Genomic DNA, 16,695 nt, shown 5'->3' with positions numbered 1-16,695 from the left:
TCTGTATACCTTTCCTTTCTAAAAAGATGTCCAAACTTTTTTTGAACAAAATTATTGTATCTGCCATCACAGTCTCCATGGGTAACGAATTCCACATTTTAACTGCCCTTACTGTAAATAACCCTTTCCTTTGTTGCCGGTGAAATCGCCTTTCCTCCAACCTAAAGGGATGCCCCGAGTCATTTGTACTGCCCGTGGGATGAATAGTTCATTTGAAAGGTCCTTGTACTGTCCCCGAATATATTTGTGTAAAGTTATCATATCCCCTCTTAGACGCCTCTTTTCTAATGTAAATAAATCTAACTTTGCTAGCCTCTCCTCATAAAATAGGTTGTCCATCCCCTTTATTAATTTGGTGGCTCTTCTCTGCACTCTCTTTAGTTCCAGAATGTATTTTCTAACGAGTGGTGCCCAAAATTGTACTCATATTCATAAGGGGCATAATTATGTTTACTTCCCTTCCACCTTTTGCCCCTTTAATGCAAGAGAAGATCTTGTTTGCATTTGCAGCTACTGCATGACTTTGGGCACTATTGATAAGCCTGCTGTCTACAATCACTCCTAAATCCTTCTCCGTCAAGGATTCCCCCAATTTGTCCCAATTTAATGTGTAAATCGCCAGTTTATTCTTGCATCCCAAATGCATAACCTTTCTGCCTTTTACCTGCCCACTTTTCTAGTCTCTCCAAGTCCTTCTGGAGAGAAATTACATCCTGCTCTGATTCTACTACCTTACACAATTTAGTATCATCAACAAACATGGAGACTTTGCTCTTGATGCCAACATCAAGGTCATTAATAAACGAGTTAATAAGCAGGGGTCCCAGTACCGATTCCTGAGGTACTCCACTCACGACTTTAGCCCAACCTGAAAATGTTCCATTTATGACAACCCTCTGTTGTCTATCCTTCAACCAGTTTTCAATCCAGGTACATACATTACTGAGTCCAATTTGCTTTATTTTGTTATCTCAACCTCTTGTGTGGAATTGTATCAAAAGCTTTTGCAAAATCTAAGTAGACCACATCAACTGCATTACCCTGGTCTAAATTCCTACTTACCACCTCAAAGAAACAAATAAAGTTAGTTTGGCATGATCAATCCTTCATAAATCCATGCTGACGTATTACTAATGATTTTATTTTCCATTAGGTACTGTATTCCTGAATATTACCCCGTATTAAACCTTCACGTAGTTTCCCCACTATTGAAGTCAGGTTTACAGGTCTTTAATTCCCTGTTTGTGATTTAGCTCCCTTTTTAAATATAGGCACCACATCTGCTTTACGCCAATCTTGTGGTACTGAGCCTGTGGAAATGGAGTCCTTGAATATTAAATGTAATGGTTTGGCTATTACTGAACTTTACTCCTTGAGAACTCTTGGATGTATACCATTGGGCCAGGTGTCTTATTTACTTTCATTTTTTTCACGCTGCTTATGAACTTCTTCATCAGTTAACCAATTGTTCATTAATATTGAGGTTGTGGCTTCCTCCTACGGCCTTACTATTGAAATTTATTTTTCCATTGTAAACACAGAGGCAAAGAATTTGTTTAATACTGTACCTCTGTTCTTTCCTTATCTCCAATAATCTGCCTGCCCATCTCACACTGAAAGGGTCCTATATTTTCTTTTCCCATTTTTTTGTTATTAAGGTACTTAAAGAACTTTTTAGGGTTGATCTTACTTTCTATTGCAATCCCTTTTTCATTAACCATTTTTGCTAATTTGATTGCCCGTTTGCAATTTTTGTTACATTTCTTATAATTCTGATACGATGCCTCCGTCCCTTCTGACTTAAAGAATCGAAACGCCTTCCTCTTCTTGTCCATTTCCTCCCTACCTGTTTATTTAGCCACATTGGTTTTGATTTATTTATTTTATACTTATTACCCAAGGGTATCCACTGATAAGTGTACTTTTCTAGCAATGTTTTTAAGACTGTCCATTTGTCTTCTACTTTTTTCCCTGCAAAAACATCATCCCAATGCATTACTTGTAGATTAGCCCTCAGTTTATTACAATATGCTTTGCTAAAGTTTAAGGTCTTTGTTGAACCCAAGTAATCTGTTTTTTGATCATTTATTTCAAATGAGACCATGTTATTGTATGATCACTGTTACCCAAATCTTCCAGGACTTGAGTGTGTGTTATTACTTCTACATTGTTTGATATTACCAAATCCAGTATTGCCTCTCTTCTGGTTGGTTCCTCAATAATTTGGGTCATATAATTGTCTTTAAGCACCCCCAAAAACCTGTTTTCTTTTGTTGTAATGCTAATCTCATTGCCCCAGTCTGTCTGGATAATTAATATCACCCATTATGCAAACATGACCTAGTTTGCAAAAGTATTTTAGCTTCCTAAATCTCACCGATATTTATTTGGTGGTTTATTGCATATCCCTGCAAACATTTTCTTTATACTTATACCTCCACTGCTAATTTCTATCTACAAGGTCTCTACATTTTCATCATTCCCTTCATAAACATCTTCCCTTATTATAGACTTTAGATCCGGTTTAACATATAAACATACTCCACCTCGTCTTCTATTAGCTCTATCCTTCCGAAAAAGGGAATAACCCTCTAAATTAATTAACAGCCCAGTCATGAGTTTCTTCCCACCATGTTTCAGTAATGCCTATGATATCATACTGCTCCCTTGCAGCTATTAATTCAAGCTCCCTCATTGTATCTGTCAGGCTTCTTGCATTAGTAAGCATGCATTTCAGTTTTTTTCAGCCTGTTCTATTATCTTATCTGCTCCTTCCTTTCTGCGCCAACTTGGTTTAGTCTTTAGAAGTTTTCTAGTATTATCTCGATGTATTATTGGTGTCTCGCTGCTTTTCAAACTCGCACTTGCCCACATTCTACCTCCAAAACCCCTTGTTTTCTCTTTTATTGTATTTAGTTTGTGTCTGTTTCATTTCCCTCCCCCCTCCATCTTAGTTTGTGACATTGAATAAAAGATTTATACATGTTCATATTCACATGACTTTTTATTCAGTCTTTTTTAAAGAGTGAATTATAATATAAGGGGGTGGGAGTTGACCCAGCGATACCCAACCAATACGTGATTTTATGTAGATTTTCGTCTGTATTTGGACTTGAGCATTGCTAGCATCAAAGACTTAAAAAATTGTTCAGCACTTATGGGTGCAAACTCCCTCGTCATTGAGGGTTAAAGTGCCCAGTATCTCACTTCCCAGCAACTGCCCACTTTATCAATCCAAAAACAAAATAGAATTCAATGTACACATGAAAAAGAGCCTAACCATATTTTTACACGTTCAGCCTCCTTTGCAAGAGCCATAATGTTTAAAGGGAAATGGTTAAACATGCCATCCTTGTTTCCCACCCATCATCTGAGCCTTTATGGGATGAGTGTAAAAGTACTCGGCAACATACAAAAATAAGAGTGCTGAGGTTCTTTCTTGTTTTTCTTGTACTCTAGATGGGCGGAAAACTGATCTTTTCGGACAGTGAATGCAATATAATTTAAATTGAAAGTAACAGGTTTTCCCCCAGGGTTGTTCAAGCATGTACATGTAAAGTTTATATGTAAAGTAACTTGTTTTGTGCAACTATTGTCAGTTGCCTGTAATAAAAGTACTGCATGAATAAATTGTTTCTTAACTTTGTAAGAGGCGGATGCAACCTGGATGAAATATATTTTTTTCTTTTGTCCAGCCTCTTCAGAACTTGTATTTGTCAGCCATGTGATAAATCCTTGCAACTTCTACATCCGATGGTATAGGCAGAAACGGCCCACGATCATGCTTGAAAAAAGACTGAAAATGTTTAGCATGACAGCTAGCCCATGTTGTCCTAGCGATATCTTGGAGCTTGGTAATGTATTTTTCATATTTGGAAGCATGGCATGTCGCCTGAACCTTTTAGATGTTTTAATCAAAAATTTATTTGTAGCTTTTAGCATAACTTGTTTTGGAAATTTAGCAATATCATAAGGTGTCCCGTATACTGTAATTGTGGTTTAACATAATCAAGACCGTAAGGTTATTTCTCAGAGTAGACTACTAATGCTGAATGTTTTGTTTCATTTTATTGATAGCTAAGTTTCTACTAGATAAATATTTATTTGGGAACTTGTTAATATCTGTTTGATTATAATGGAAAATGTACTGTACAAAACTATTGGATTAATTTACCCAAACCATTTCCTGTATTGCACATGACAATTTAAGTTTGGATCATGTGTATTCTTGTCCCATTTTAAGATCTAAAAGGGTATAACTTTTTGATCTTAAGTAATTTTTTAAATTTTTTTATTATTGTGCCTGTACTCATACAAACTGTTACCTTATTAGTATTTATATTAAATAACATTTTTTTTTTTACATTTGGTATGTGTCTGTATGCTGACTCCAATCAATTGAGAGAGAATTGATAATTAATTAACTATTTGGTGTGTCTGATTTGATTAGGCAAACCCCTCCCTTAAGTGTTAGTCAAATGCATGTGATTAGGGTACTTAAGTCAGTGTAACTTGGCTGTGATGACTGTAACATCGAAAGAGTTACATCTTAAGTTTCATATCTAAAGTGTATACAGGCATACCCCACTTTAAGGACACTCACTTTAAGTACACTCGCGAGTAAGTACATATCGCTCAATAGGCAAACGGCAGCTCACGCATGCGCCTGTCAGCACGTCCTGAACAGCAATACCGGCTCCCTACCTGTACCGAAGCTGTGCGCAAGCGGGGAGACTATAGAGCCTGTTACAAATGCTTTATTTACATCAGTTATGCACGTGTATGACGTTTGCAGTACAGAACATGCAACAATAAGTGGGAAAATGTAGTGCTTCACTTTAAGTACATTTTCGCTTTACATACATGCTCCGGTCCCATTGCGTACGTTAATACGGGGTATGCCTGTACAAGAGTTAATTTTGGAGTTGAAATTCGAGGAAGAACTGGACTCTGCATTACAACTTTGCCACTGTGAGACTTTCTCTTTTACTATCTGTGATTTTGTTCATTTTTATCCTCTATTACCTGTGAAGTCTCTCCTGCATCTTACCTCCCTACTGCACCCTCCCTACTGCTTTTTCTGTTTACTGTTTCCTCACTCCTTTGTGAATGTCTGTGTTCTCTCCAACTTCCCCACTCCCCACTGCAGCATTATTTATACACCCCTCTCCCAACAACTTCTATACCCCTCCATAAAAAAACACCCACACAAATCCTCTATTCACACCCTCTATCTACGCCTTCTTACTGTGGATCTCACTCATGCTTCCCTGCTATCTCTTCCTCTGTAAATGGTGTTAACCTTTTCATTTAATACTGACCAGTTTTAAATCTCACCCCACAAATCAAGTATCCCAATAGCCTGCACTCATGGCTATTGTCCCACACTCAGTCACTCCTACCACACGTTGTGACCAAGCACTGCCATCTACAGCACTTACTCCCTCGCCTACTGTCTCTGTAAGTTTCCCGTTAAACCTCTTAGATTGTAAGGTCTTCGGGGCAGGCATTTCCTTTCCTATTGTCTGATTTTGCTGCACTTATTGTATTATTATAATTCCCTGTACTGTATTCTTTGTGAAGCGCTGAGTACACTTTTGTTGTTATATAAATAAAGACATACAATACAAGCAAATGGACATCCATTTTATTTTTATTTTTTTAAAGGCAGCCAAAAGTGTCATTTTAAGGTTGCTAAAATAAATGCCACCGCAGCTGCAGTTGAAAATTCAACCAGTGCACTGTTTTGGCACTCTAGGGCCAACACCTACTGAAATGAAAAGAATGGTTGAATAATAGTTTAAAACACAATGGAATATATAGAATGCCAATGCCTTTTCAATACACTGTAATACAATTTTTTTTTATATAGATGAGTGAGGTTTTTTTTCTCCATCAAATGGAGAGAAAAATACCTAGTTTTTGTTTTTACTAAAACCTTTTTCATAAACTTGTTTGTCGAGTGAGTCTTTCACAGGAATGTGCAGTTTTTGTCAAAATTGAGTGGCGAAAAATGTGAGCCTCTGAAAATTGTGGTTATATTAACAAAATAATTTTTGTATTACATAATGTCTTTTTTTTTTTTTTTTCCCCTAGGTGAAATTATTGTTATAGAAAGTAAAGAACACCAATTATGGTGTCGTGCAAATATCACTGAATTAATTCCTTTAGAATTTAAATATGTGGGGAAACCATGTGGACCAACAAAATATAAAATAGAAGATATTGCACGCATGAAGGTTTTCTTAATGGACTATGGAAGCTCTGAAGTTATTATAGTGTTGAGGCAAGTATTAAATATAATATATTATATATTTGTGCACTGTTGGTTCCTGAAGAGTTGTATAAACTGACTTGCACTATGTGTGATGCTAGACTAAAGTCTCTCGCATCAATTTGGTCTTTTATACATGAATGCATTTTTGTTCCCAGTTTAACAGGTTCTCTACAATTCACCAACAAAACTTGCAGCAACCTGTTCTGTCCCTTATGCTTCTAATAATCAGAAACGTGTATGTGTATCTTGCTGATGGTTAAAATAGAGTATAAGTGCAACTTTATCATGGAGGTTATACTATGCAGGTTTTTACAAATTGTTATTCAGTATAGCGCAGTCGCATTTTACTGATAGAGTGGCTCTTTATTTCAGGTCCGTTATTACATAAGCAGGGGGTAGACACCCACTCAGCTTCAAAGGATAAACAGGTGGTAATATACTGTACAAAGCAAAAGTTAAGCTAAGCCAGAGGGTCACTCCTGAGATGGAGAGTAGGGTAGAGTAGTTTGAATCCAATAACATGCACTCTCTAATCTAGTGATAGAACGGAGGTTAAGGAACGCAGAGTGGGGTAGGTGGATCTGTATGAATGCGGTTATATTCGTGGCAGGGACTGTAAATGTAAAATCTAGACCCAGATAGAGTTGTGTGCTGCCAATATGGCAATTTAATGGTTAAAAAAAACTTGTAATGGGGTCCTATGGACTAATAAAATAAAGGGAACACAATATAGTTTTAACACAGAGAGCTCAATGATCGTAAGCACAAACTACTGGTAAGGTTACCTATGAGTACTGTATAGAGCCTCAGTACCAGACCTAGGTGAGGAAATTTGCAGGGGAATACGTGTATGCTATAGGATGCGAATGACCGGTCTACGATATGACGTGGTACATACAGATCCGGCTCTCAATATAGAAGAACAACGGAAGAGCTGCCCCATGCTAGGTGTCAGTGGGGTATCCCACTGTGACAGTAGACTTTTGATGCGGCAGCAGGAAGCAAGCAGGGTAAGGTGGCTGAGCTGGAAGTAGTATTGGATCAGAATGGTGAGTACCAATAACATAAAAGTAGGCTGGACCTAATAGTCCTGAACAGGTGAGCGGTACACGGTGCCGATGAGCTCAGTAACTGCACCTGTGTGGATGTTGAAAGCTGAATGCAGTTGCTCACACTTAACAGGAAAAAACACTAGGCGCTCTGAGTGAATACACATGTGGTAATACTGCACCGACACACTTTATTCGAGCAAATGCCCAGTTTGTACCTGGCAGATACCTGGAATCCGCCGCTGCTCACCTCTTGCATGCTTCGTTGCGTTTGCCTTCCCAGCCACGGTTCATGCCTGGCTGACGGGGTCCTGATCTGTTAAATGATAATGAGAAGGATTTACTAGGCTGCAATGCTTCGCTTGTCCACCAGATGGCATAAACTCATGACTTGTAAAGCGCCGAATCAGTAATGTGTGGGCTTGCAGTTGTTTCGTTTAAAAAAAGATACTGTACCACAGTGTGCTATTGTAATTTGGCCTTGAGACTGAAGGAAGACGTTGCAAAAATGTATCAATTTAGGTTTTACATACAGTACTGTATTAAATAAAGACAAAGACCACGTACTGTAGTTTCAGTTACACTATTCTTCAGAGACCCACCATGAGTGTTCAAATGCAGCAGCCCGTGTTCCAAAAACCTGACAGAAGTTATGCTTATTTGATATGGGCCGCTATTAATGCAACAGAGGATAAGATGGCAACAGTTGTTCAAATTTATCAGTATTTTATCGAAAACTATGACTTTTACAAATTTTCGCCAACTCCTCATTTGTGGAAGCGTGCAATAAGGAAAAGGTTATGTAGCGACCCCTGTTTTCACCGTATTGAGCCCCAATTTGTTGGAGGGTATTGGTGTGTGTCACAGGGTTTTTCCTGTATCTATGATCATGGAGGCGGCAAAAGGCGAAGGGTCGTGTTAAAACCAACTAAGAAGCGACAGTCCCTGCCAAGCAATGCGCCAGAACCAGCACCAGCTTCTAATGATGGTCCCGCCGTCAGTGACAACCCTGAGCCTGAGACCGAGTCGGATTTCGCGGCCAGTTTTGATGAAGCTTGCATGTACCTAAGCGATTTCCCGCCTCACCTGCTGACTACAGGTGGGCTAGTCCCGCTGCAAACTATCGACGTGGGTGATGATGAAAGCTGGACTGGCAGTGGCAGTGGCCCAGCGCCAGCTGAATGGGAAATACAGTAGTACAGTATGGTGAGTACTGTATTGTTGCTGTATTATTTTGGTGGGGCTGGCTGGGTACTGTACTTCTTTAGGGGGCTGACCATTACTGTACATTAAAACTTTTCATTTTGTTTTTCCTCAGAAAAGAAAACGGCTAATGAGGGGATTTCGATGGATAATATTGTGCTGTACAGTACAGTATGCTGATGTTTTCCGGCCGAACAGTATACTGTTTAATAAACCCGAATAAATAAAACTATGCATTTATTCTACAGTACATGTTCAGTAAATTACTGCACATACTGGGGGCGAGATGTGTTTGCAGCAGAGAGAGAGATGTAATAATATTGTACAGTGAGCAGGGGGTTCCCTGAGCCAGAAATTAATGCTCAGGGACCCCCCCTGCTCCTGCTCAATATTATTAAAAATACAGAAAATGCTGCGTCATTACCATAGCGGATAGCCGCTAAGGCAATGAAGGGGTTAACCCACCGTGCCCGCTTTATTGTGTGTAGTGGGGATGGGTGAGGGGGGTATTTGGCCCTTGGTGTGAGTTTAGGACTTGCGGGAGGGGGGGGGGGGTTTGCGGGTGCACTTAACCCCTTCACGACCGTAGCAGTTAATACCGGTACGGTCATGAAGGGGTTAAGCCCTCCCACTACCCCCCCCCCCCCCCGCCCCGCAAGCCCTCCCCAACCATCGTTGGGGCTAATACCCCATTCACCCACCCTCCCGCTACCCACAATAAAAAAATACACACACACAGCAGCCGCCAAAAAATAAATAAATAAATCTAAATAAATAAATGACAATAAATACATTTGAAATACATTTTTATTGATAGTGTAGATGTGCAGGGGGTCTCCGGAGCTGAATCGCGTTGGTTTTAGGTCTGGGGACCCCGTGCCCCCCGAGATACAGGCCCCTTTAGGGGGTGCCGGTATCCCTCTGCTTGGTTTAAAGGTCCGATCACGTGATCGCGGCCTGTAAACCAAGCAGAGCAGAGGGATACCGGCACCCCCTTAAGGGGCCTGTATCTCGGGGGGCACGGGGTCCCCAGACCTAAAACCTGTGCGCTTCTGCTCTGGAGACCCTCTGCACATGTACAGTATCAATAAAACACATACAATATACAGTATAAATAAACACTCGTTCTTTACCTTAGTGGCTATGCGCTATGGTAAAGAAGCATCATTTCTATATTTTAATAATATTGTACAGTGAGCAGGGGGTTCCCTGAGCCAGAAATTAATGCTCAGGGACCCCCCCTGCTCCTGCTCAATATTATTAAAAATACAGAAAATGCTGCGTCATTACCATAGTGGATAGCCGCTAAGGCAATGAAGGGGTTAAGGCATAATAAACAATTAATACATTCAATACATATTTTTCATGTCTGTGTTAAAACTCCCTGCCTTCTCTCTAATCTATGTAAAAACCCCTCCCCCTATCCCCCTATTATGTGTGTGCGTTAAGCTTCCCTGCAATCTATGTAAAAAAAACCTCCCCCTATTGTGTGTGTGTGTGTTAAATCTGCCTGGCCTGTGTTTCTGAGTGCTGAGTGCTCTGCGTTAAAGGCCCCGATCACGTGACCGCGGCCTGTTAAACCAAGCAGAGCAGAGGGATACCGGCACCCCCTAAAGGGGCCTGTATCTCGGGGGGCACGGGGTCCCCAGACCTAAAACCTGTGCGCTTCAGCTCCGGAGACCCCCTGCACATCTACACTATCAATAAAAATGTATTTCAAATGTATTTATTGTCATTTATTTATTTATTTAGATTTATTTATTAATTGTGCTGCTGCTGCAAGTCCTTAACTCACACCAAGGGCCAAACACCCCTCTCACCCCCAATAAAAAAAATTCACGCACAGCAGCCCCACAATTAATAAATAAATCTAAATAAATAAATAAATACATGAAGAGAAATAAATATATACTGTACAGTATATACTGGATATATACTGGATATATATATATATATATATATATATATATACAGTATACAGTATATATAATAACAATCCCTATACAGTACATACTGTATACAGTATATATATATATACTGTATACATATATATACATATATATATATATTGTATATATATATATATATATATATATATATATATATATTATACAGTATACAGTATATACACACAGATGATGAACCAATATACAAATACAGTACATGTAGAATGGTTATCAAAATCATACTGTCCTACAAATAACGCTTCTCTATACAGTACAGACAATAATAATAATAATCCATTTAATAATCCTAACTGATTTTACAATATAAAACATAACATTCCAATCCACACAGTACATTGCATTTACATTGTATACTGTAAATGATGCATAGCATAAAATCTATGCACCATATACTGTACATTCTGCAAATGAATGTTAACAATATAATTGCAAGCTACTCTACCAGTAAATACAAACACTTCCAAACAAACACTTTAACCAATCAAGTAAACAAAAGTCAATATATACTGTACAGTAAGTACCAACCAGAAAACACAATTTAAAACCAAAGCTAACCCTTACAATACCAAGGATTACATCTATCTAATTGTAAAAAACCTTATACATTATACACAGCATTGTTTAAAGCCCCCTCCCCCCTAATGTTTCTGTTAAGCAGATTACACTGAAGGGAGAGAGATATAAAGGCCTAAAGCCCCTTCCCCCCCTAATGTTTCTGTTAAACAGATTACAATGAAGGGAGAGAGATATAAAGGCCTAAAGCCTTCCTTACCAGTAAATCTCCCTCCCTGCATTGATGTCGTGCAGTGTACAGTATGTAAATGTGGGGAGGGGGGGGGGGGACCCAATGTGCATACTGTGAGGTCTAACCACCCTCACCCCCTACTCACATACTGTACCGTTCCCCCCCCCCCCCATCCTGGCCATGGCCCCTCACGCACAGCAGCTCCACAATTAATAAATAAATCTAAATAAATAAATAAATACATGAAGAGAAATAAATATATACTGTACTGTAAGTGCCCGCTTTATTGTGTGTAGCGGGGGTGGGTGACGGGGTTTATAAATGTGAGTTTATAAATAAAATAAAGAATATTATTTCTAGGGGCCCTAGAACAGAAGTTCCCACGCCAATTTCGCGCTCATTGCTCTTTTTTTACAATGTTGCTGGTCTTGCGGCTTTGCAGTCTGCAAGCAAAAAGCAGTTTGTAGTACTGAGTGTGAGATAAATTATTTATCAGTGTTGATCAAAGAGAGTTGATCAGAAGGATTCCCCTAAGATACAGCACTCTATTGTCATTCATACAGTACAGTATAGTAAAGGGTAGACAATAAATGGTCTTGCAGTATATTACTACAAATCTGTCAGGTTGACCAGAATCACTGCGGATATCGGAAAATAATACAATTTTATTAATTCTACGTAGAATTAATAAAATTGTATTATTTTCCGATATCCGCAGTGATTCTGGTCAACCTGACAGATTTGTAGTAATACAGTATACTGCAAGACCATGTGTTGTCTACCCTTTACTACAGTATACTGTATGAATGACAATAGAGTGCTGTATACTTTATAAGGGGAATCCTTCTGATCAACTCTCTGATCAACACTGATAAATATCATATTTATACCCCTTTAGCACCTGCCGTTCCATCCTATGCACCCATTTACAATGGTGATTGCGGTCGTATTCACGTACTTTATGTGAGATAAATTAACCAGTTCTTTTATTGCTGAAGTCGCCACAAAAAACTTTTATTTACAAATACAGTACAATACAATGGTGAAACATTTCAAGTTAACAGCAATTCAAAACCTCAACACACAATAATACATACTGTACAGTACTGTATGATTATTTATTTATAATACAGTATACAGCTCTGTACTGTATATGCAGTATACAGTATACTGTACTATATTTGGGCCTTGTCTTTGGGGGTTTATTCATGCAATTATTAGGGTGACCTGCCGTTGGAAATACTGACACAGTACAATCCTAGCTACACCACCCACCCCCTCCCTTAGAGTTTTTAATCCCTCCCAGGCCAAGCATCAATCGTCTGGCTAATCCAATCCAAGCCATTGTTTTGTTAATCTGGCCCTGGGCTGGCTACGGTAACAAGATTCAGCAGGAGGCCAGCCAGAGTATGATCCCACCATCCCCCTCCCTTAGAGGGAGGCCTGCCTGCTTTGGAAAAATCCCCTCTCGAATTGGAAATGTAAATCTGATGTGCATCCGTTTGCTTACAGTAACTGTTCTGTTCAGAACAGCCACTGCTTCTAAATTACTGAAAATATACAGGATAAATATACAGTAATGTGAAATAATCCGTTCTGTGGGTCTGAGAGGGTTGAAAGTCACCAGGTCCTCATACAGTACAGTACATTCTCGAATACCTTTAGAATAAAAATACAGTATATATAAATATACAGTATAAATATTGCACAGTATAATGTTAAATAACCCATCCTGTTCTTTTCCCCTTCATACTGTAACAGTATCCTCATTGTGTCTGCGGTACAGTAGTTCATTGAGAGAGGAGAGGTTTTGTGTACATCATTACTGCTGTTTATATACTGTACATTTGACGGAACACAAGGCCCCCCCTCCCCCTTGGGCACCCTTTTTCCTGGAACGACAAGAAAACAAAAACTTTGTTCAGTAACTGTACTGTACTGTATGTGCGTACTGTATTATGGTAGAACTACTGTACAGTAGGTGGCTGGTGCAGCTTTCTCTGGAAAGAAAAAAATGGAGCAGTTAGTAGGCAGTTACTGTAGTACTGTCAAACTAGTCTACTGTACTGTATACTGGAACTACTGTATACTCTGACTATTGGGAAAGAAAAAATCTGTGCCATACTTACCTGTATCATACTGTACTTACTGTACAATACTACAGCACTGTACTACTTTCCTGATGCTTGCCCATTGCGCGCGATGACAATGGGCAACACAGTGGCAATATGGTCTATATATTTATTGCATCGTTCCACGGTGAGTACATCGTTCCAAAAACTCATTATGGCTTTATACAACTCGTCCTTCTTGGAGGGTTTCGCCACTTTACGGATGTGGTCCTTCAGCTGATGCCAGACCATTTCGATCGGATTGAAGTCTGGCGATCTGTGATTGGAAAGAAAGGACAATTAGTTTAAGAGATACAGTACACAGTAAAAACAGTGGGGAACATAAATGGAACACGGTCTACTGCACTTACTCCGCTGGCGTCTTCACCCAGTTGATGCCGCGCTCAAGGATATGCGCCGTCGACGCGGTGTGCTTGGGATCATTGTCCTGGTAAAAGCGATGACCATTGGGAAAGTCTCGTGTGATGTATCGCACTATCACGGGCACAATGTTGTCTTGGAAGAAATCTTTATTCATGATTCCTATAGCAAGAAAAGAAAAGTGCTCAATAGTACAGTACAGTGCATACGGTAAGGCAACACTAGTCAAGTACAGTGCATTAGGCGGCATTATATTTGAGAAATTGTACCTTCAAAGACGACAATGCATCCTGGTCCACGCCTAGAGATGGCACCCCACACATGCAGCTTCACAGGGTGTTTTGGCCACGGCTTCAAAGTTATGCGGCCTTTTTTGTGGAACGCAAATCTTGCAAATCTCTCCAGCGACACAGTAGACTCATCAGTGAAGATGCAATCCTGGAAAGTCTCACCGCTGTCGATCCATGCTTGGGCCTGTAGCACTCTTTTGATTTTGTTTGCGTCCCGTATCATGGGGTACACTCTGTAATGACAATGAATAAAAAATGTTAGCGTCACAGCGCAGTACAGTTTGCAAAACAACACTTTTACTTTACAGTACCTCCTGTACTGTCCAGTACTAACCTCACACGTCCATATTTCCATCCAATTTTGCGTCTCATCTTCTTTATGCTGCTCTCGGATACAGTCAGATTGTGGTTTTCCTGCAGAGTGTTTTTAACCCTTAATGCGCTCCTCTCATCATTCTCCTCACTTATTCTGTCCACCAGAAGAGTAGTCTCCCTACAATGCAAAGAAATTATATTGTGTTATTAATATGCAGCAATATAAAATGTATACTGTACATGTAATGTTGTAATATACAGTAAATATAAATATACAAAAAATGTATACTGCTGTACTATAAATATAAATAGACAAAATATACAGTATACAGTACTGTTGTAATATAAATATACTATATAAATATACTGTTATATCATAATAAATACACATCATATACTGTATATTCCGTTGTAAGATGAATTGCAATATACCAAAAGTGTATACTGCTGCACAAAAAATATAAATTGACCACACATACACTATATACTGTTGTAATATAATAAATATACTATATAAATACGGTATACTGTTGTTATATCATAATAAATACACATCATATACTGTATATTCCATTGTAAGATGAATTGCAATATACCAAAAGTGTATACTGCTGCACAAAAAATATAAATTGACCACACATACAGTACACTACAGTATATACTGTTGTAATATAAATATACTATATAAATACGGTATACTGTAGATGTACACTACAGTTTTCTATATATTTTTTGGTTAAGTTTTATAAATACAGTATACTTATGCATTTGTTACCTTTGGTGCCTTTTTGCGGTCTCTGTTTTTTCCTTGTGCATGATAGCACACGGTGCTTGATGGCACAACGAGGCCAGAAGCAGTTAACCAGCGCTGGATATCTGCAATTCGTTTTCCGCTCGTGTACATCTCCTTCATTCTCATGCTGAGATCCTTTGAAATCTTCTTAACAGGCATTGCTGCGAGTACTGTAGAAAGAAATACAAACACAAGAATGTGTATTCGATGTTTAGTCGATGTGTATTCAATGTGCAGTGAATCCAAAAAATGGATGGTGTATTTATATGTTAATGACTCACATTACAGACCACCCACTTTCAACACCTGTACCTGGCCGCCATGCATAAAAGGTTGTACACGTTGCATAGCCCACCGCTTGCTGATCTTTATCTGAGCCATTGTCCAGATACTGCATTGTGCCTCCCGCTTACATGGAGCAGCCCCGGTTCTATGGACGAAAGAACCATCTCACCTCTGCTGTGCCTGCCACACTGAAAAAGAGAAAGGCAGTTACCGTTTCCAAGCCAAAGGCAAAGCGACAGGCTAAGGCCAACAAAGAAAACCTTCTGCTGAACCCAAAGGCTAAGGCTTTTAAAACACGTCAGCCTTATTATGTGAAGAAGAAATACGGTACTGTGCTCGGTACGCAAGACGAATGGCAGCCAACTCACCGAATACGCAGACCACTTGCTCCCATAAGCTTCGACAACTGTGCTGTAGCTGTCCCGGAAATCTTCAGCCCGGCTTCTCCACCCCCATCTTCTCTGGTTCCATCTGAAGATGCTGCTGCCTCTGAAATCCACGGGTCACTGTCTCCTTTGCTCTTGGACGACTCTGCTTCTCTCCCGGAAATCCAACGGTCACCTTCTCCATCCCTCTTCGACGACGCTGCAGCTTCTCCTGTACCGGGCATCCCCAGGTCACCTCCTCCACTCTCCATCGATGCCGCTTCTCTCCAGAGAACCCCCATCTCATCCTCCGTTGCACCCATCCCCCCAGATCTCCAGATGCCATGCACAAGCAGCTCGTTAGACCGGATCCTGAATGGGCTAACTGTGGATCTCCCCGGGAATTCTATTGTGCTGGCAAAGCTAGATCTGCTTCTGGAGTCGGTGCTACATGTGGAGCAACGGATGCTACAAATGGAGCAACGGCTGGATCAACGGATGCTACATATGGAGCAACGGATGGACAAGATAGAGGCTGACATAGCGGGCATACATTATTTGCTCGGTGTTAATGCCCCTGTTTCCCCGACGCTGGAGCAGGGGGGTGACATGGATGTGATGCATGGTAACTTCGACCCCCTTCCATCACCAAGCACACCCCCCCCACCAGAAGATGCGGTGTACTATGCTATTGAGGAGGACATGACAACCCCATCAAGACCACGCCAGGAGACAACCCGGCGACCACTACCGGAGGAAAGCTTCCTCCCAGACACCCTACCATTGCCCATCGCCTCAAGTACACCCGCTCCCAAAAGACCTCCTACACCCGCTCGCATACAAACAGAGCCCGACATCTCCCTGTGCGATCTGCCACCGGCGCTGAGGGAGAAGTATAGGGTGAGGAGTGCTGG

The 16,695-nt window shown here is 40.1% G+C and overlaps 1 protein-coding gene across 4 annotated transcripts in view; it reads left to right on the top strand.

The window, feature by feature from the left end:
* Positions 1–16,695, top strand: part of RNF17 (ring finger protein 17) — a 156,358-nt gene that overhangs the window by 48,573 nt on the left and 91,090 nt on the right. For all 4 annotated transcript variants that reach the window (XM_075592318.1, XM_075592315.1, XM_075592314.1 and 1 more), the window contains exons 14-15: positions 3,696–3,854; positions 6,097–6,286. In XM_075592318.1, coding sequence (XP_075448433.1) covers positions 3,696–3,854; positions 6,097–6,286 — 349 coding nt within the window. The remainder of the gene's footprint in view (positions 1–3,695; positions 3,855–6,096; positions 6,287–16,695) is intronic.

The sequence above is a fragment of the Ascaphus truei genome, chromosome 3, assembly GCF_040206685.1.
Source record: "Ascaphus truei isolate aAscTru1 chromosome 3, aAscTru1.hap1, whole genome shotgun sequence".
In the NCBI taxonomy this organism is placed as follows: domain Eukaryota; kingdom Metazoa; phylum Chordata; class Amphibia; order Anura; family Ascaphidae; genus Ascaphus; species Ascaphus truei.
Note: the sequence above shows the minus strand (reverse complement) of the source record. Positions and strands in the feature narration are given on the sequence as shown.